Raw genomic sequence first — 21869 nt, forward strand, 5'->3', positions numbered from 1 at the left:
CCATGCTCAAGTATTGTGCAAGAGCACAATTGAGCATTTGTTCTTTCAGCAGGAGATAACTGAGACCACATTGGTATCTGTAGCATTTTTAATATATACCATAATTTAACAAATGTCTTGTGGGTGTAGCAGATGTCTTTTCTTTCCCCAGCACACCCCCCCCCCTTTTTTTTTTTTTTTTTTTTTAAATTCACAGTCCCTTAAAGTTTTTGGCAAGCTCTCCTTGTGTGCCTCTCTTAGGTCTATGGAGGGCACTCAAAGACAGAAGGAATTTGTTTTAACAACCCTTATCTTGCAAGTAGACCCCCACAAGGTAGAGAAGGATATTGCTGATGTTCTTTGTGGCCTTGCAGGGTAGTGTTGGGCTGGCTCTACTCCAACACATCACTTAAGCAGTTGAAGGCAGTGGGACTAGAATATGTTTAAATGTTCTTCTGGATTGATCTCTGTGTGTACTTTCTGAAAACAAGGTGGAGTCCACAAGAAATTTTCAATGGGATTCTCTGGTCAAGCTAAGAAACAAATAAGTTCTTTATGTGCTGGAGATACTGAGGAGAGAGAGGGATGTCCTTGCTTGAGAAGCCTCTGGACTGATAAATAAAGGAAGCAAAAGGTGCTGGAAGTTGTGAGTGAATAAAGACTGAAGCCATTTTCCCTTTTGTCATTGCATTTGGTTGGTTTATCTAAAATAATTGGTCATGGTACTACTCACACTGCGTGGTTTCCAGCCCTGTAAGTACATAGTGCCTCGAGCATGCACCAGCCATGCATGTAGGCTTACTTTAGAGTTTCTAAGTCTTGGAGTGGCAGAAAATGCGCTTTCAGATTTACAGGAGAGAAATGGCTTTGGGAAGGTTTGAGTAGCATCACTCAAGAATGTTAAATGGCAATTCTGCAAAGTAAAAACATCATAGCTTTATAAATATTGTAAGAAAAGAAAGATGATGGGAGCTCTTTGGAGTCTGAGAAATACTGAAAATTTTTCAAAATGTTGTGAGCAATTTGTGCAGTACTTATTAAAGTATAATGTCATCTGGAGAAGTCATGGACTTCTCCCTCTCTATCATCTCTTTATTTTCAAATAATGCTCCCATTACTGGAAATGGGTGAGCAGAATTTTACATGCATTGAATCTGTTTGAGGTAAGGTCAAGGTAACCAAAGACAGTGGGTTTCTTTTTGTGAAAAGCCGTCCTATCTAATTTGTTTGACTCTGAACCAGGAGAAGCTGTTACTGTGATTGGTTAATTCTGAAAAAAACAGAGTAGAGGTCACTTGTGGGACAAGCTGAAGACCATTTCAGTGCAGCTGCCTGTGTAATAGTTGCCTGCAGTTACAAGACAGGGTGTATTTCCATCTCTGCTAATGTTTTAGCTTGACTCAGCAAAACTGTTTTCTCTATACAAAGCTATGATTGTGTTTCCAACTGCATCAGTGGAGGAGCAGTTTAATTCAAAATAGCACCTTCTGATGGAGGGGGGTCCTTATCGGACAGATGAGGTATTGTCAGGTTTTGAATAGTTTGCTTCAAAGGGGATTAATTAAAAAATTAGTGAGAACAGATGTCTGATGTTGGCCTGACCAGTCAGAAAGAAGAGGACTCAGAAAGAAGAGGAAATGTCCTGGGTTTGAACTTTTTATCTTAATTGGACCCCTTGTGACTTTCAGCCCATTTGATAAGAATTTCTTCAGTAGATTCTCCTACTGTACAAAGCCAACAGCTTTAAATTTTAAGGTTTTTATGTGTGGGTATAGGCACTGAGGCAAGTTTTTGCGTACAGCTTGGAAGGATGACTCCTTCACAGAACAAAAACTTTATATACCACAGGCTGCTTTAGCATAGCTTTTTTATATCCCATGTGCTACACAGAAAAGCAAAATAGTGTTCCTTTAAACTACGTTTTAATATATTTTTGAATGTCATTACATATTCTTCTACAGGTGTGTTCAGGCTCCTTTTGCCAGTTAGACCTTCTGTAGAGTGCCAAATTAGCAAGAGGACCATTTGGTATGCTGCTTTAATCTTCTAAGATCAACAATGTAATTACTTCTAGAGATGCAGGTGACTTTGCAATGTGTAGGAGCCGTCTGGGGCTGTGTTACGGTAGGCACAATCATCCAATCTCTGGGAATTTTTCCTTTACAGTAGTATAAATATGCCTCTAGACTTAAGCACTGATGAAGTATCAGAACTTGGCATTTATTCAAAGTTGTCCTTAGTGTGGGATAATTTGAGTTAGGCAAAATATTCCAATTTCTACAGGCAAGGAAAGAAGCTTGTTTTTATTTTTTAGGGCGTTCTGTAAAAGAAAAGACTGCTCTTGATGATTCAGATATTGGAACAGTTCCCAGTGGGGAAAAAAAAAGGGTATATTGCAGGGTATGGAAAATCTGGTCAAGGAGGCTGATGACACTGACCGTGTTGTGTGCCTTTTCCACATATTATAGGCATATCATATCAGCATACATGCTATTCTTAATATTCTGCCAAACGACCCTTGGTACAGCTTCATTTTGAGAAAAAAAAAAAGCAGATGCTGAAGGCAGAAGGGGAATCAGCTAATGTCTAGACAACTTTTGGAGGCATGAGTGAGTTTTTCATCAAATATATATATGCTTGAAGGGAAAAATCAATACGACTTCTTATTGAACTTTGGGTATAGCTAATATAGATGGAGATGTCTCTGCCAAAATACACAGTACTAATGCCTAGACAGTATAGGTTTTGCTCATGAAAACCTCCACAGTCAGATTTGAGGTATGGTGCAGAGTAGGATAGAGAGATGCAGAGATGGAATGTCTGCGTTGAGGGTGGTGACTGTAGCAGAAACTGAAAACTGTCTAAATCTAGGGAAGAGGTACTTGCAGGCTTGGAAAACAATCTGGCCATTTTTGCAGAGTTCCTGGGGATGAGGTGGTTTTGTCAGAGCTGCCTGTGTGCCCACCAGGGTCTCGTGTTGTGCAGTTGAATGTCCAGTCTCAGAGTGGGGCTGGACCGAGGGAGTCACTGCACTGCCCCTCTCATTCTGTGGTTGTCACCCCACTGCCTCCTGGGCCCTGTGCAGGAGGCAGTGACAGCCCTGAGGGACCATGAGGACAGAACAGAGGCCCAGGAATGCCCAATCTTTCATTTTGTAAAAGTAAAGCAGCACTCTGCCCTAATGACCGACCCCAACAGCCCCTTCCCCACCACCTTTTCCAGAGCTGTCTCAGGAACACGCTCCTTCCTCCTGGCTGCCTTGGCAGCTCTGAGATTTCTGCTTTATTCCTCTATGGCTTCGTGATAGATCACACCAGTATTGCAGATTGGCATACAGAGCAGTGAAAGGAGAAATGGGAATTTTTACACTGGTCTCACATTCCTGTTATTTTCAGTTGCAAATGGAAAATAGGATGAGTATGGTGATGGTGCTGTGTCACTGCCTAGGACAATGAATCAGTGCTGTCTGCAGCTGCAGTCGCTCGTGTTCATGAGTGGCCATGCCCGGTGTCTGTAGCAGGGCTGGGATCATGGGTATTAAACCCCTTCTGTAATATTTGATTTAACAAACCAGAAGAGCTTTGCCTCTTTGAATACCAGAAATAATGTTTGTCAGACAGTGCTTGTTTCTTAATTTCTTTCATGGCTTTTGAGAGATGGGTCTTGGTAGGAAGTAGCCACAAAAGTCAAGAACTTCACATCCTATTCTTTGTTAGAAATAATTTCAATATGGCATCCAAGTGTTCTAGGTGCTTCTGGAAAATTTAGCTACCTAATTTCAAAGTTCACCTGAAATTAAATCTTGAGGTGCCAAAGTAAATACAGTTGGTTTCTGATCTACTTCATCGGCCCTTTATCTGAAATAAATTTCTGGGTGTTACATTTGTTTTAATTAGTACATCTTCTTTCATTTTTTAAATGAGGAATGTCTGATTTAGTGACTTTTTTCCCTGCTAACTGGTCTTTAAGTAATAAAAAAAAAAAACCAACTAGGTTAAGATGGTTTCATAATGCCCTTTTGCACCTGATGTTGTTTGCACTGGTAACTGATTTCTGTAATTTATCCTCAGACACTGCAGTTTGATTATTCCTGAACAAAAATGGGCTGTAGCTCTAAGATGGCTTCTTAAAGACTCAGAGCTGTGGTTTTCACTTTTTTATACTGGTGTTGCTTTTGGTTTTATTTAAGAATAAGATGGTGTGGTAGGTGGCATTGGTAGAGGGGTATGAGGAAAGGAGGCTTTTTTTGCAGATTAGCAACCAGTAGGGCAGGGATAGTGCAGGAGTGTAGGAGTAGAAATAGCTCATGGAGATTCACACGTATTCTGGTTTTGCATTCATGTGACCAATTGCAGAAACACGTTATCTATGACTTTTGGTTTTGCAAAAAGTGGGGGGGGTTTTCCGCTTTTTTAAAGATCCTCCACTCATAATGGTTATTTACCTGCAGATTCCCACAGGCTCGTTTCAGGCTGCTTTAGTGAACAGAGGTGGATGTGAAACTGCTCGGGCAAAGCAAAGAGTTGAGTTTTTAATCTGAGGGTAAACTTTCTTAAGCTTTCTTTAGAACTCCATTCATACATAATGCTGCAGTCAGTCGTGAGTTACATGTCTTTAAATCTCTTGAGGTGAACATATTGGGGCTAGAAGAACTTGTCAGTTTACATTTAATTTATTCCAGGCTTTAGGATATGTTTCATGGCTGTGGAGAAGTTTGAATACTAAATATGATGAATGTTAGCCTATATTTCCAATACCAAATTCTGCTGGCCAACTGCATTAGATTCTCAGCATGTTTAATATCCGGGTAAATGGAGAAAAGCTTGTTTAAAGTGCAGTGTATTTCTGCTATTAATGTTCTCAAGTACCAATCTACTTGTTTGCCATCAATCCACAACTCATGAGTAATACTGACCTTGTTCTAAGAAGTCAGAAGTATTCAAGGTTTTTTGTTTAAAAAATCCACAACAAACCCTTGCATTGTTAGTATAATTAATTCATTGTTTTCCCTGTCCAAAGGGCAATATCTTCTTTTTCTTCATCCCAAAGTTAAAAGTAGATAAAGAAGTCTGGCCTCCTCTTCAGAAAGCAGCAGGTCCCAATGTAGTTGCTCATGAGCTGATTCTGTGATTAATGGCCACTAAAGCTGAAAATTATCTTTCCTTGTTAACAGTTGGTATTTTCTTGGCTTGAAATTTCAATGAATTGTAACTAAAGGATCTTCTCTGTGTCCTGTGGGGTTGTTAGGTTGGATTTTTTTCCATTTTTCTCACCCCATTATGGTATTCCCTCACAGGGGTTTTGTGTGTCATCCTTAATTTTTCAGAAACACAGGACTCAGAGCTGTTACTGTTCAACAAGACATCTGCTTCAGGAAAAGAATTGGCAGCTTTTATGCACTCACAAAGGAATTTCAGAAAAATTATTTGTTATTCCCAAACTAGATGCTGCCAGAGTAACATAATTCCAAAACTTCTTTTCTCATGGGAAAGGCATAAAAGACTAGTCTTAACAATGGGGAAATAAGCTGGGTTTATTTGCGTTTAGAATGGATCAAAGCCTCTTCAGGACCTGTTCTGAGCACTGAGCACCTCATTACCGTCTCTCTCTTTTTCATATGTTTATATCCCCAGCACTGCCAAAGCCGTGCTGTGCCTGATAATCCCTGATCTTTTCTGAAATAATGTAGGAGTCAGAAAAGATGCTCGCACACACAGAGAGCATCCTTCCACTCCAGGAAATGCTTCTCCTGCTCTATTTATGTGGTCAGTATTATTTATGGAGTAGTTCTATTAACTTCTCATGCTCAAAATAATACCTGCACTTGAAAATAACTTTGTAGGTGCTGAAAAAGCTGAGGTGAGAGTGTTCAGGCTTAGACACGAGGGGCAGGGTAAATGAGGGAGCGGATCCTTTGTTGGAAAAAGTCATGTTCATGGAGCTGTCTGTGCCCAGACCGATGCATGTTTGGTTTTAATTTGCTTGTTCACTAGGAAAGAGGAACCAGTCCCCAAAGATATGCAGAAATTTAGTGTAGTTACCCGAGTAATGATATCAACTTTAATAAAACCCAAAAATATAGTGTTTTGCAAAAAAGCCTATTCCAACACCGTGAGGCAGGGATGGCCACCAATGAGTGTTTGCAGACTTGGACTCTAGTAGAATTCACTGCTCTCAGAACTGCCAGGCAAGGGCTGCTTGGATCCCTGCAGGCTCAGCCTTGCAAGTCCCCAGTCACACCACAGAGAACAATTTGGAGCTTTTTTATTTTGCTGTTGGTTGTGCAAAAATTCTAGGTGTGCAGTATGAAATCGCCCTGAGCAGGGAGGTGCCCAGGTAGTGCTGTGCTGAGTTGTAGGCACCAGCCTGGGGCAGAGAGGAGGTGCTGGTTGGCTCTGGCAGACCTGCTCTGGTCCCAGTTTCAGGTGCTGGGAACTCAGAGCAGAGCTGTGCGTGGTTACTCTGTGCAGGTGCCACTCCGAATCACCCCGAGTTCTTGTTGTTATGGCAACATTAAAAAAACTTCCTTATCAAGAGTGAGGGAACCCATTCTGGTAAATACCCTGAAGTGAGTCAGACGAAGGCCTTTCTCCTGCAGGCAGTTCAGGACATGACTCAGGGCACAAGGCTAAACAAACAAGGACAAATAAAAGGAACTGCATTTACTTGGACTAGAAAACACTGTTGTTGATGATGAATTGAATTTTTTTTTTTTTTTTTCAACCAGCAGAATTTATTTCTGCAAAACGTTAGCAACTTGTGTTGCAATGGAAAAGTAGGGAAAGAAGGACATAGAAAAAGAAGTGATTGAAGGAGATACAGATAAACTCAATACTCTGGAGAGCAGATGGAGAGATGGACTCAGGAGTGCAGAGTGTGTGTAGGCAGTGCATGGTGAGGAGGTGAAAACCAGGGCAAACGCGTGACCACAGGCTCGAGATCAGATGTCAGATCAAGAGATGAAAGCTGGAAGATGGATCACCAGCTTGGGAAAGATAGCAAGGGCAGTGGACAGAAACTGCAAAAGGGTGACAGTGCATGAAAAGGGGAGGGAGCCCATACAGCTGTATGAAAACATCCCCAGTCAAGATAGGGCTGCTTCTGCTGTTGTACCAGTGCAGAAATACCTTTCCACAGCTGCTTCTGAGAACTACATCTGCTGTTTTATTACCAGCAGGTAGCAATGTAAATATTTTAATCATAACAAATAGAATCCATGCCAGGCTACACAGTCACTAATCACCGTTCCACAATAAGATTTACCGAACACACAAAACCCCCCCCAAAAAAACCATAGACAGCTGAGAACTGGCTAATTACAAAAGTCTGCCCAAACTTCAGTGGTTTTCCATGGAGAAATAAGTAGTGTTAGTTTGAGAATGAATCTTGTTTTGTAAGCCATCAGCATCCAGCAGCAGCGTAGTGAAGAACTGTGTCACTGTTAGTGCACCAGCATCCATCAGCTCAAGCAATTGATGTAGATGTAATCACTGTCTCTAATAGAAATAAAGTCAGGGTAATGGAACATTGTCACAGGATCAATGTCTCCTGTTTTGAAAATAAACCCCCTCAGCTTTGCTTTTGCATTTATGTACCAGCAGGCGACCACATCATTCAATTCAATTGACACAGTCCCTCAGAGCCCTGAATGATGTATTGTGGGAACATCAGGAACAACATATTGGGGAGAAACGGAATGTTCCTGATCAGACTTACAGGCCATGTTATTCAGTAGGTTTTTTAGCAGTGAAAATGAGAATAAATCAGGTGAGAGCAGAAACTTAGCATGGTATGGAGATTTTTAACCCCGTTTAACTGTTAATTTCTCTAAGTTCTGGATCAAAAAAATTGAACCACAGGAGTTGTGTTTATTTTCAGTGGTGGTGTTCACAAACAGAAAAGCATTTTTGGACCTTGTCCCTCCCCACCTTAGTCTCAGCAGAAGCCCTTGATAGGGCTCATTTTGACTGATTCAAGGGCTCTTCTCAATCTGTTATTTTCTCAGAATTTTTTACACAGTTTGATCCAAGCGAGGTTTAATGGGTGTGCTCCCACATGCATCCATAATTAATTTCTTGCAAAGGCTTTTTAATGCAGCACAGGAGATCAGCAGCCATACAGTTGCATACTTAAAATCAGATGCGTGCCAAAAAGGCATATACAGGATTTTAAACAATGTTGCAGAAAAGGCTTTTTCCAGTTTTCCCCTTTCTTGGACTTGATTCCAGCAGCTGTTCTGTGTCTAGATCCAGGCAGCATTAGCAGGCTCCTATTTTAGCACTTGGTGAAGCCATTGAATAATTTCCAAAAGCCTTCTTGAGACAGGGTCTAAAAGTTTGACTGCAGAAATGTTTATTTATTGGAATTGGGTGTTCCTGAAGGACTGTAACTCTCTCTAAAGGAACATCCTTCAAATGGCCTAAGAATGGAAGCTGCAGAGCTTGTTTGATGTTCCCACTGTTCCTGAGATGGCCCCTCCAATAAGACAATTTTCCCTTTTGAGGGACAGATGGACAGATGTCTCTCCCAGGAGGAACGCCAAGCATTTGTCTGGTGCTTCCCTCTCCATTACAGAGATATATTTAGCACACAGGGCCCGGAATTTGGACCTTGCAGGTCATCTTGAAGTAACCCATACTGGCCAAACCTACACTAGTGCTCCCTCAGGTGACTGTGCCAGTTCTGGTCATCAGTCAAGACCCATCACTTTCTAATCAGTTTTACAAATGCCACATTTCCAGTTTTGCTGCCATAAGCATCTGTCCAGCTTCTGTGTGGGTAGGACAGTCTAACCCTGAAGGTCATCCCATCAAGCCACAGATTATTCCTTTCTAAAATGCCTTTGGTCTGGATTAGACAATTGATCATGGAGAATTTCGTAATGTTTAGCTGTATTTCCTGGTGTGTTCTGATAATTATATAAGTATTGAAAGATGATGGTGGTTTCTTTTGAACTACTGTGTGTACTACTAAGTTTTCATTTAATCTCGGTTTGTCTCCATCAGGGAGCTTGAGCTCTGTGATTAAAAATCCTTCACTAAACAAGATGTTTGGGCTTGGGATCTTGTGGGGAGTCAGAGGGGGATGGCTTTCATGGAGTAATCAAAAATGAGGCAGGACTTACTGCTGGAGGTTTTACTGCATGTTCTGAGCAGCTGAGTTTGGCTTTTAAGTTTTAAAGGAACATATTTGCATCTGCAGAAGGATGTATCAGGACTAGCTCCATTTCAACAAGGTTGTAATTGTCATGCAGGAGAGTTGTGCCTTTAAAGAGATGTCAGAATCACAGAATGATTGGCGTTGGAAGGGACCTCTGAGATCATTTAGTCCATCTGTCTATTTTCATTGTTACCCAGAGAGTTGCAAAGTCTTTAAAATACTAATAAACAATACCTCTTTGCTATTCTGATACAGGAAATAAGGAGAAAAATCTCCCCCAAGCATCATTTCTTCTGGTATTGCATTATAATAATGAAAAGAGAAAACAGTTTAAGAACCTAAAGTGTTGAATAAAGTGTCAATACCAGAAATATCCCTGTATCTTTAGTCAGCCTAGGGATTTACAAAATGTGGCTCCCAAGAATCACTGCAAGATGCCCTATAGCTGTCCAGGAAGATGTATTTTCAACTCTAGAAATCACAGAAGTGTGCAGCTTTGTAGCCATAGCCCTGGAAATACAATACTGGGTACACTGTCGCTTGTGTCTGTGCTGTAACATCCGGAATTCCAGCCTCCTGGGTCACACAGCATATGACTTTGGGGAGGAGATTGGTAGTTCAGTAATTAAATACTACTTTGCTCTAGGCAAAATCAACAAATGGGCTTCATCTGCAGCATATTTTGTAACAGTACTCAGGACTATGCTGCATTTTTCAGATAAGTAGACAGTAACTTACTTTTAGCCAAGGTTTTGGGTGGTTTTGTGTTTTGCAGTGGGTTTTGTTTGGTTTTTATTTTTTTCCTTCTCTTCCCTTTCAGGGTTGTAATTCTTTTTCTTCAGAAGATTTCAGGCTGGCTTTGTCATCTTGTATTCTTCATACTCTCAAATTGGCATGGAAAGGCAGAGACTGTTGCCATAAATTAGGTCACTAAAGCTGAAGTACAGAATACAAATATTTATCGCCTGAGCTAAGGAAGGCAATTCAGATGAGGAGAGGAAAAGTTATTTTTTTTTTCAATGTTCAGAAGTTAAGCTGTATTCCTGAGGTTAAAAGCAAAGCAGTTGAGTTAAACAAAGAACATGAGAAGCATCTCTTAGTTTAAATTACTAGAAGGAAAACTAGCAAAGCCTGATCATATGAGAAATCATTAAGAAGGTTCGTAAGATAGAATTACAGATTTTTTTAATGCAAGTGCACATCTGACATATTATTAAATCTTAAACAAGAGGACATTTAAATAATAGCAGTTTAGAGGCACAGGTAAAAATGCAGAAAATGAGAACACTTTATTTTGAGATATTACAGAAAAAACGTAGGCATTTAACTTGAAAAAATATTTTTGTTTTAATTCAGAATGTTAGAAAAAATTCCTAACTGCAGATTGTCGGGTGGTAGGAAAACTTTACTAAGTGTTCAATTGTATTGTTCCCAATACAATATTGGCCCCCATCTCTCAAGTGAAGATGTGAAAGGGCAAATAGGAGTGTTTTGAGCAAGTAGTTGGTACACTTAAAGAAAAGTCAACTATTTTTTTTCTTTTTAGAGTGTGAGAAAATGTTCATTTTTATTGAAATTGGTGTCTAATAAATTCTTATGCAGAAGGATGTACAACACAAGTCATACACTGCATGTTTGATATAAAGGAACCACTGGCTTATGAGCTTTCCTTCATAGAAAGCATTTCTAAAGGGCTGTGCAGAACTCTTCTTTGGATGTAAACTTAGGAATTTCATCAGCCTTTGGGGGTAGACTTACCATGTCTTGGGGAAGAGGCTTTGGAGAAAGCTTGAGTAGAACAGCAGCCACCAGGAACAGTGTTTTGTGGTTTAAATCTCTAGTTCTGCAGGCTCCTCCCATGGTGGCTTTAGTATCTGAATGAAGTCCTGCTGAAACCTCACACATCCAGGAGTCTGCCTGGTCTGAGTGGTTGGATTGAAACAGAACCCTTTGCTCTTTTTATTTTAATCATCATGGCCATTAAAAACAAGAAAGATTCTTAAGCAACAATTAATAAATTGGTATCAGTGTCTATGTGCACATATGCTAGCAAAATATTTGTCTGGATTTCTTGCAAAAGAGGAAAAAATAAAAGCTCTAATGGCAATATTTTTGTTGTAGGGGATTTATTGTTTCTGTAGCCAGACTTCTGTTTTCCATGGATAACTGTAGCAGTCTGTTTATGTCTGAACATTAAGCATTCTTCAGAGCTACCCAGAGCATTAGCTGCTCCCTTTAACATATCATATTTGGTATCAAACTAATGATTGGTATGTTTTTGGGGAATTACTATTCACAGCAGCCTGCCAGGTTTTCCTGTTTTCCTACCTAATGAGAATGTGTTAGAGCCCACCTACAACTGCAGAAATATCACTTTCTTAGGCTGTTATTTGATGATGCAATAGCTCTAATTGTAGTGTAACTCCAGTGTACATTATCAAATGGTGATTAAGAGATACCCAGTAATAATCTGATGTATAAACTTTCTCTGCCAGTTCAGGTTTGTCTGAAAAAAAAACACTAAACAACCAAAAAACCTATTAGGCCAGGAGCCATTATCGGGTGGCATCTGTTCTCCAGCATTTGGCATGAACCTGGATGAGTACAAAGCTAGCACAAACATGTGGAGTGGAATAATGATTTGTCAGAAATACAACCAGGTTTGCACTGTTGGCACTGAATAGCCTGCAGATCTGGTGCTGGTGAGAGTGCAATTCGATCTCCTTTTTAATGGATTTTACCTGTAAATTTTACCCCAGGTATGAAGTGTGTGAATGGTCCTCAAGGGACAGAGGTGCTGGGGTGAGACCTGCCTTGGGACAGGCACAGAAACACAGGCACAGTTCTGCCAGGGTGGGAGCAAAGCCAGAGTTGGTGTTGTCTCTGGGATAAGAAACCTCATTTCCTTTCCAAAAAGTAGCTTCCAAATTAATTTTTGTGTGATTCCTGGCATGGAATGAGCGGGTCAGTTTGTCAAAAGCTCAGGTGTGTGTCTTGTGTGCTCCTGACCTGTTCTTGTGTAAATCTCAAGGCCAGCATCTCTACAGACAGTTGATTTTTATGGCTGATGTGTGTTATGCCTGATAAATTTTGGGACTTCAGGGACTTTCTGTAGCAGCATTAAAAATTACCTGGGATATCTGGATGTTGTGCTAATTCTAACTGAACAGTGGTGTTACAAACCACAGGCCCATTCTCTGGGAAGGCAAATCAAACCTGGGAAGAGGCCTGCTGAAATGGACTTGCTTTTGAGCAGGGAATATCAATCCTGGTGTGGTCTCAGAGACTCTCATGAGCAATTTGGGCATCATTTGTAAGCTCTCATGCACATCCTTTTTTTTTACCTGTCATGGGGTATTTTATTTATTTATTTAATCTTGGTTTTACCAGTAAGGAATCCACTTCACATGTGCTGTGCCTGCTGCAGGGTGCAAAACAAAAGTAGAGGCAAGTGGGAGAGATTTCCTTCAAAAGCATAATTGGATCTGAAACAGCAGTGTGGGTGCATTGTACTTTGCCATGTAATTTCACAGAATGTTTTGAGGAAGACTTGGAATGTTTCTAAGGGGAAAAAAAAAAAAAAAAAGAAAGGGGGGGGGCTGTAAGGATCTCATCACATTTTCAGAATCTGTTTGGGACATAAAACTGCAAATATTTTAAGATATTTTTAATGGGCCCTATGCAAATTCGGCTACAAATCTAAGACTGCTAGGAATTACATGTTAACTTCTACTTATTTTTGTCTCATTTTTATGTGTCTTTGGTGATTTCATTTCTGCATCTGAAATAAAGAGCAATATTAATATCTATTAAAGTGACCAAAATAAGTAGTTGATTGCTTGTGGAAATAGTGAATTTGGGGGAAATTAGCCAACATCGATGAGGAGATTTTTTTTTTTAGGGTTTGGGGTATATGTGTACATGCATGGGTCCATTGTCACAAACAATTTGAGGGTTGGCAGCATAAGCCTGGCGTTAATTCGGAATGTGCCAAAGGGAAATAATTATCGTATCCTTTTCTGCTGTATTTTCTCTTCAGTGTGGCGTTTTCTTTGGGTTGGAAGGCAGATGCTTTGGTGTTGCTCGTTCTTCTCACATTTCTTGTGTCACTTGGCTGTGGGACGCTTGTCCCCAGACGCTGCCTGAGCCACGGGGCCTGGGATGGGGGAGACACAAAAAGGAGCTTCCAGAAAATGTAAATGAGCGCTGAAAACAGGCATAAAGCAGTATTTTGGTAAAACACTGGAACCTTTTGCACCTTTTCCAGTTTCAAGCCCCTCATCAGGCAAACTCGGTGTTTATTGACAGCATTTCTGTGTTTTTCTCGTGGCCAGGGTACCACAGCCAGTGCTGCAGTGCCACCTCCCGATAGCCGGGCAGGACAGCGGGTGGCAGCTCCCCCTTGCCAAAGCTTCTTGTGGAAAACACTGGGAACCAGCCTTGAAAAAATGAGGCTCCTTTGATTCGGGCAGGGTGAAGAACACTTTTGACAGACAAGCAAAACATTAGGGTTTTTTTTTCCTTCAGCTATCCAGCTACATAACAGGTGAATTGATGTGGCATCTCCACAGTTCTGCTTTGAGGGGGGAGCCCTCTTTATATTAATAATTCAGGACTTCTCAGCGTGACAAATAGCACTTTCATCAGATTTCTGCAGTTTGATCTATCGTTTTTGGTGATGCAGCAAGATTTTAAAAATCGGTGACAGACCCATGAAATAAATACTGCCATTTGTGTGTGTGTGCGTAATGTAAAAAAACCCCCTTCTTTATGAGTCTCTTTAAAGTTAATTACCTATTCCTCTGAGGGAAAATATTGTTCCTCTTCCTACAGCATTTCTCTGTAAAAAACAGTCTTAAAGAAAGATAATTTTCTCCATGTATGGCAACAAAACCTAACTGAATAAAATTAGCATTTGGTCCTGCACATGGTGGAATTGGTTGCTAATGCATGACATGGCTAAAAATGCCATTCATTTTACATTCTGCTCAGTAAACAAGTCCTCAAAGTATATATTGGAGTTTGGCAGGCATGTCTTGAACCCCAGGCATGGCTGGGGGCTCTGGAGGGGTGGTGTAGGGTTGGATCAATGTGCCTTCCTTTACCACCCGTATTGCACTTACTAGAAGTCATTGTCCTGGGGCAGCTTTTTCCTTTAGACATGAGGATTTAAGTAGAACTGCATTTTAATATTTTTTTCCTTAAGAAACTAAAGTTATCTCCCCCTTTGACAACACAGCATGGCTGTGAGCTGGGTGACTACATGCCTGGGGCAGGTTTGGGGATGTCTGTGTGAGGTTTCAGGCAAATAAACTCCTTTTGATATTGGAGTTCATCCTTTAGCCTCTCCTCTTCTTGAGGGGTTTAATTGGATCTCGTCTTTAGAGCACGATGGGACTTGTGGGAAGGTCACATCCTGGAGGGCTGTTCCCAAGTTTAGCTGCAGTGGACTGGTAAAACTCAAAGTTAGGTGATAAGAAAAACAGTGTGGTCATTTTCTCCTGTTTCCCTGGGAGTTCTTGCTAGGAAAAGATGCCCAGGGAGAATACACATGGCAGCCTTATAATGTCAATCATAACCCTGTAGTTGTTACTTTCTATTGTGTTCACTCTCTGCTTTCCCTCTTGGAGCAGCAGTGGTGAATGGCCTGACCACACAGCCATGCAGCAAGAACTTTTTCTTTTGAACAATGCAGGAAAACCCATTCTCTAGTACCTTTTAACATCAGATCCCAGGTCAAGCTTTGTCAAATAAACAGTAGGAAAGTCACTTGCCTTCTCAGACTCCAGTTCCACAGAAGAAATAATGGTGGTTGTCAGCCGGGTAAAAACCTGGGAAGATTTGCTGATGAAAAGTGCTGGACAGATAATAGGAACAGGAGGTGGACATTATTTCATAACATGTTCTGGAAGCTGATGTTTTCACTTGCTTACTTAAAAAGGTCAGAGTTTTCAAACATTCAGACATCATGAGAATGTTCTCAAAAATGAGGCTTTGAGTTAGAAAAAGTACTGTATTGTCTCTTCATGTTTTAAACACTGTTGTTGCCTCATATTTTCAAAGTTTATAATCAAAAGTATATATAGTCTGATATATTATTTGTCTTGCTAAATATTTGCCTTTACTAAAATCAAGGAAAAATTGTGTGTGTAAATATAGATATAGACATATATATCTATATCTATTTATCTGTATATATATCCCATCAATATTTTTGAAGTACTGATTGAAAGCCTAGAGAAATGTTACTAAAAACTGACTGTCTCAAGTTGATCTCTAATGCCAAGAATTCTTTTTGCAAAGCCAAAATGTATGGCTGAGATGTTTTCTAATATTTAGTGGGATTAGCTGGGCTTGTTTGAACAGACACTGTGTTGTAGCTCATACTGTACCTTTTCACTAGAGCAGGAATAACTGAAAATTGGAGTAGATTAGAACATAAAAGTGAGAACTTGCCTGGATGCCAATGTGAAACCAAGTTCTTGGTCTTTATTAACCAGGCAGAGAGAGACCCGTGTTATAAAAAATGTGTTCCAGAGCAGTAATGTAGAACGGGTGAAACTTACTTGATTATTTTTTAAAACCTGTGAAATGAGGCCTTTTTAGTACTGGTATTAAACAGCAGAGTTCTCCAGTCCTTACCACCTTGCATTGTATGAGAATCCGGCCCTGCAATATTTAATTTACTGACCTTTATTTTGTGGTGAGACAAATGACTTTTTAATGACTCCAGTAGACTTATTTGCATTATAAAATGAAGCTATTGTCTATGCTGCCAGGGAGCTACTTACTTTATAAATACAGCATTTGTTGGGAAATACCTATTAGGCACTAAAAATATTTGATTGACCTATTATTTTTTGTTTATTTGCAGGGTTGTGTCCTTTGTTGTGACCTCATGGTTTAACTGGGAATAAAGATGAGTATAAGCAGTGATGAGGTTAACTTCCTGGTATATAGATACTTGCAAGAGTCAGGTAAGTTTTTACAATTCTGGTTATTAAACAACGCATAATTTATTTGATCTTCATCTGCAACTGGCTTTAGCAAACACAGGCTCATTCAATTATTTTGCCAGTAGGCATGTGCTTCTGTCTGAACTGTTTCTTGGTGTTTCTTCTCAACAAGAGAATGAATTCCTGCCAAGTTACCTTCTGTAACTTAATCAGATTTAGTCATTTGGAGTCTTCAGATGGCAGTCAACCAGCCAAGGACTCACTCGATTGCTAAAATGCATTTTCCTGGAGATCACTTCTCTGCAGGGTGATGATGGCACTTTGCACCATTTTCTTCAGGGCTGCTTGAAGAAGAAAATAGAATGATCAGCAAAATGCTGTTTTTCCCTGTTGCCTTGGAGTGATGGTGCTCCTGCGAACCAGTCTTATGTAGCCGAATTCCTTGCCTGAACGTGACTGTGGGAGGGCAGATGTGGCTGTGTTTCAAAGGAAGAAGTGACAACTGTGACTGTGATTTGTATTGCTTGACTCTACTTAGAGATGAACAGATTTTTTACAGGAATAACTCTTGGGGTTCCCAAAAGCCTTTGTCCCTGCAGGATGTTTTCTTGAGGACCTTGTCCTTTGGCATCAGGGTAGCCAGAATCTCCTGCTTCTTAGGAGAAAGAGCAAAAGACATTTGAATATTGTCAGACTTGGAAAGAAACCTTTTTCCTGTCGTATCCCTCCACACTGTGTCTGCACAACACAAGCAAGAATGCAGCAGTGCTCCCTTATTTGTAAAGCTTCCCCAACCCAGTCGGATCAGCAGTTTGAGTTTGTGTTGCATGTTTGGGTTCCTAGATGCAGCCATATGGCTGCAGGGAGTTTTGTGGTGGTGGTTATTCCTGAAGCTCTGTAAGAGACAACATCATCTTTTACTCACAACTGTGATATTGATTGCTTAACACAGCCTACATTTAGAATGGGAAGATTTGACTGGAAGTCAGGGCATGCCCCAGTAAATGAACAAGTGATGATCGTCAGCTGGCAGGAGGGAATATGATCTCAGCAATACATAAAAGAAGTCTGCATATTAAAGCAAAAATAAACTCCAGTCTTAAGATAACAGTGTAAGAGATCAGCTTTAATGTGTATACGTATAGGTAGATAAGAAAATATACGCATATATTGCGTATTTTACCTCCCTCTTTCAGCATTTGCTGGTTCTTAGTTTTGTTCAGTGATTGTTGATGGGTGGCTTCAGGCTTGTTGAAAATGCATTTGACTGATGCAACATATGTCCACTGCTCATGGACTTCCCAAGCTGAGGCAGAGAAGCACTAGAAGCAATGGTGGATGGCAGACTTTTTCAGTTTCAGCTTGTCAAAAGAAAGCTAACCCTGATTTTTCTGCCTGAATTTACTGAAAACTACTACACATTCTTATTCCAGTTGCTGATTGCTTTTGTCATAGAAGCCAAACTTACAAAATTGCCTCACCTTCATTTGAAAGTTTGCAGGCAGCTTCTTGCTTACCTGACAGGGAAAAAGGGAAAAAAAATGAAGTGGTTTAAGAAAAATGCCATGACAGTAGAGTTAATTTGCTGAAACAACTATTTTTCTCTAGCTTAAATTCACTTTTTCAGGGTGATCAAATAAATAGCAAGCAGCTGCCATTGCTGCACCGTAACATGTTTGCCACTTCTTAATCAGTGCACAGTGCTGATGTAGCTCTAAATGCCAGAGCATACACAATTATGGCAGCACTGTACCATGAGCTGAATTCTGTTCACATACAGATTCATTTCACTTTCATGGGTATCAAATCAGTGAGTAAAAGTAGGAAGTGAGACTTGTGTCTTGGATATTTATTTCTTTTTTTATTAAATGCTACATATGATACAACACATACATGTAGTTTGTGAATATATAAACATGTTTAAATGCTATAGTGAATTGTATATTTTATATTGACTCGCACACAAATGTTTTGCTGTTGATACTGTAATTAATAATTGTTGTGTTTATATATGAGCTTTGCTTTTCTCTTTTTGTACACTTGAACTATGAGGGAATTGAGGTGTTTTGACAAGTTTTTTGGTAGCTCAGAAGCATGCTGTAGCATTATACTTTGTATAATTTGCTCAGGTTTTAAACAGAAGGTCCTACCGTGGTACAGCAAGTAGTGTTGTCTATCCATAAATCAATTCTGATGTCTTTGCCTTGTCTTTAGGGTTTTCCCATTCAGCATTTACCTTTGGTATAGAGAGCCATATCAGCCAGTCTAATATAAATGGTGCTCTGGTGCCACCAGCTGCTTTGATTTCCATCATCCAGAAAGGTCTGCAGTATGTAGAGGCAGAAGTCAGTATTAATGAGGTAAGGAGGCTTTGTTTGCAGGAGCATTGTGTCCTTGCTTGCAGTAAGTTTGAATGTTAGTATTTTTTCTTAACTTTCTTGTATCCTATTTATTTACTTTTACTTCAGATTCCTTACTGCTGGTGTTCACCATGACTCCAGTGGTGGAACCAGAATGGAGTGACATAACTGGGTGGGGGTTCTGCCCAGTGCAGCCACACAACACCAGGCATGGTGTTCTGGCTCATTGCTTAAAGGTCCGTTGTCTGTAGAGTTTTTACCCTACTCTTATGTTGTAGTACATCCAGAGAAGTGCAATAAGATAATGATAATTGAGACCAGTAATCTCCTCATTTTTTGGTTTTGTAGACTGGCACTAGGGAGGTGGGAGAGCACTGTGCAGCTCTTGTTCGGGCTCTTGTGTCATTCCAGTGAAGTAATGTGAGCCCAAAGGCAAGGTTTCCAAGGAGAGAGAGGGTTTGAATTTGTGGCAGGAAGGCTGAAGGTATACACCAGTTTGCCTTTTGCCTCTGCTGGCTAATTCATCTTGAGCAGGATCTATTAAATTTGATGTTTAAATGGTTATTCCAGCAGTACAGAAAGCTATGTATCTTCCTGCCTGATGCTTCAGACACTCGCCCTCAATTTCCATTGTCATTTGTGCCTGGAAGGTGAGAAGCCTTTCTATGTGTCAGTTAGATTACAGAAGGAAACTTTTTTTCCCCCCATTAATTCTGCTCACTTTCCAGTCTCCCTTATGTCTGCTGTTTGTGTGGTTTTCACAGTCCCAGTGAAGCAAATCCTTTCCCTTAGGAAGCCTCAGAAAAATAAAGCAAGTGATAGGAATAGAAGAAGACGACCCTATATTTATTGCAAGGAATCCTTCTAGCTCCTAAAAATAGATCCTTACAAAGCCCTAGCATATGTATAAGGGTATTTTTAACTGGGTCTTGTCCATTTCAGGATAAAATTCTTCCTTGTTGTTTGAAAACATGCCAGCACTGTTTAAAAAAAGGAAGAAAACTAGTCAACTCTCCAGATAATATGTTTATGGAAAGTATTAGTCTAATAAGACTATAACTTCACAAGTCAGTGACCCGAGTTGCAATGTTTGCAGCTCTGTCTTCAAACAAACCATTAGATTTTGCTGCAGCCACTCATGTTTGAAATCATATTCACAGATAGCTTACAGAATTTTTTAGCAAACAATTCAGCAAACTCGAAGCAAATAACTTTTGATTCCACAGGCTCCCCCAGAGGCCTGCAGTGGCTTTTTTTGCATATTTATGGTGGCCACTTAACTTTAGACTAAAATTCCAATCCTGACCACAACAATGATGAGATATCACTTCCAGCACCATATGTAAACCACTTTATTATATTAAATCAAAACTTTTCCTTTAGTTTTGCTTGCAATCTTTGCCCGTAATGTTAATTTGTACTTGGTATTGTCTTTTTTTTTTTTTTCTTTTCTTTCCTTTTCTCCCTGTGCTGTAATTTAGGACGGTACCTTGTTTGATGGTAGGCCGATAGAGTCTCTCTCACTGATAGATGCAGTGATGCCTGATGTGGTACAGACAAGGCAGCAGGCCTACAGAGACAAACTTGCACAACAGCAGGCGGCAGCTGCTGCAGCTGCAGCCGCCACCAACCAACAGGGATCAGCGAAAAATGGAGAGAATACTGCAAATGGAGAGGAGAATGGAGCACACACTATAGCAAGTAAGTTGAGACAGAAATGGCCTTAACCTGGGTAAGCATTTCCTAGTTGTTTACTATAGTATGAGCTTTTAGATAGTGAGGTAAAAATGTAACTTGTAGTAACTGCAGCTTGCAGAGAATTCCTTCATCGTGGGTGATACTTGAACACATCATGTCTCACCTTTGGCTGTCCCCAGTTTTGATATCTGGGGTTGCAAGAGATGCAGAGTCCTGAATTCATTAATTCACAATATTCCCTTGACCAGTCTCACTTCCAGTACTGCTTCTTTCCCATCACCTGAAGGTTTTTCACAGGACTCTTCCGTAAATAGGAAAAAATAATCAAGAGACATTCCTGTACAAGGAATGAGGAGAGGAGTCCACTAGTCCATGGCTGGTTAAAACTGAGTATTGCTTGTGAAACTTCACAAACTCCATCCAACAGGTTCTGTAAATCCCATGGATCCCAGAGCTGTACCCAGCTCCCAGCAGGACAGCTCATGCTGAGGTCAGGGTTGCTGGGACAAGCCCTGTGTCCCTTGTCTCCTTTATCAGTATCAGTTTTCATGATTTGCTATTCAGAATTGCTCGATGCAACTGCTCTCAGGTTTGCTTTATTCATGAATTCCATTTTAGTTGTGATTGGTGAAATCAATGAGTTCTGTTTGTCATCACTGGTCAAAGGAACATACCTTACAATGAGGCTTAGTATGGAAAAGTTTAGGTCAGGAATTAAACTGTGATTTTGAAAATAGTCTTCTGGAAGTCTGAATTGCATGTTTACATGTGGGAGTTACAGTTCTTTCTGTAAAAACACCTGAAGAAATGACATTTTTGAGAGAATATTAATATCGAGCCGTGTACAAGTTTTACAGCTTGATTTTACTAAGTTTTTTCGTTAGTACATATGATAAAAAGCTGGAAATACAGTCTTTGGCTGAAAAAAATGAGTTGCCTACTTTGATGCTTTCATTTAGAAATCTAAAAAGGATATTTACTTGATAACTGTGGATAGAGGAAGGGTAGACCTCGGATCTCAGCCCTGTTAAATGTGATCTGCCAGCAACCCCTGCTGGCTGTACAGCACTTCAGACTGGCATCGATCCTCTGACTGAAGCAATGCTTTATATGGTGCTCTTTCTCAAAAAATATGCATGTTTTAATAGCCTTTTCTATTTTCTTGCATGTGCAAACAGAGAGAGAAACCCTCAATGCTAAATTAAGCAATAGCTGTGAAGTGATTTCTTTAACTGCAGTGAATAAATATGGAACAGGTGAACTGTGCAGCATTTCTTACATTCTGCATTTGCACTCATCGTGAATTCATTTTTAATAATAGAAAATGATTGATGGTAGATGCCAGGAAAACTGTTTTGTCAGTTGAATTACCCCCAGAAAAATATGGATTCAACCTCACTTCCACGCAGAAAGTTACGCTGCCATAATTCCACAGTAATTGCTGGTGAAGTTTGAGAAGCTTGGTTATCAGTTTGCTCTATCACCAAATGTGATTATATTAATTAAAGCCATTTTGTAAATGGAGTGTCAGAGATGTGGATTTAAAACCTGTTTGACTGAAATTGGTGAAAAGAGAGATTTTTGAAAATGAATGTGTTATAAATGTATTTTTAAAGCACAAGCTGGACTAGTAACATATTGTACGATGCAGCATCGGGCCTGAAAAAGTGAATACTTGTAACAGCATTTGTTTTTTAGCATAGCAAAAAATTAACTT

The 21869-nt window shown here is 40.1% G+C and overlaps 1 protein-coding gene across 5 annotated transcripts in view; it reads left to right on the forward strand.

Moving 5' to 3' along the window:
- The window catches only part of TBL1XR1 (TBL1X receptor 1), a 109736-nt gene that overhangs the window by 71598 nt on the left and 16269 nt on the right, over nucleotides 1–21869 (forward strand). For all 5 annotated transcript variants that reach the window (XM_032119189.1, XM_032119192.1, XM_032119193.1 and 2 more), the window contains 3 exons: nucleotides 16013–16115; nucleotides 18309–18454; nucleotides 19936–20155. In XM_032119189.1, coding sequence (XP_031975080.1) covers nucleotides 16058–16115; nucleotides 18309–18454; nucleotides 19936–20155 — 424 coding nt within the window. In that variant the 5' untranslated portion in view covers nucleotides 16013–16057. The remainder of the gene's footprint in view (nucleotides 1–16012; nucleotides 16116–18308; nucleotides 18455–19935; nucleotides 20156–21869) is intronic.

The sequence above is a fragment of the Corvus moneduloides genome, chromosome 10 (genome assembly GCF_009650955.1).
Source record: "Corvus moneduloides isolate bCorMon1 chromosome 10, bCorMon1.pri, whole genome shotgun sequence".
Taxonomy (NCBI): Eukaryota; Metazoa; Chordata; class Aves; order Passeriformes; family Corvidae; genus Corvus; species Corvus moneduloides.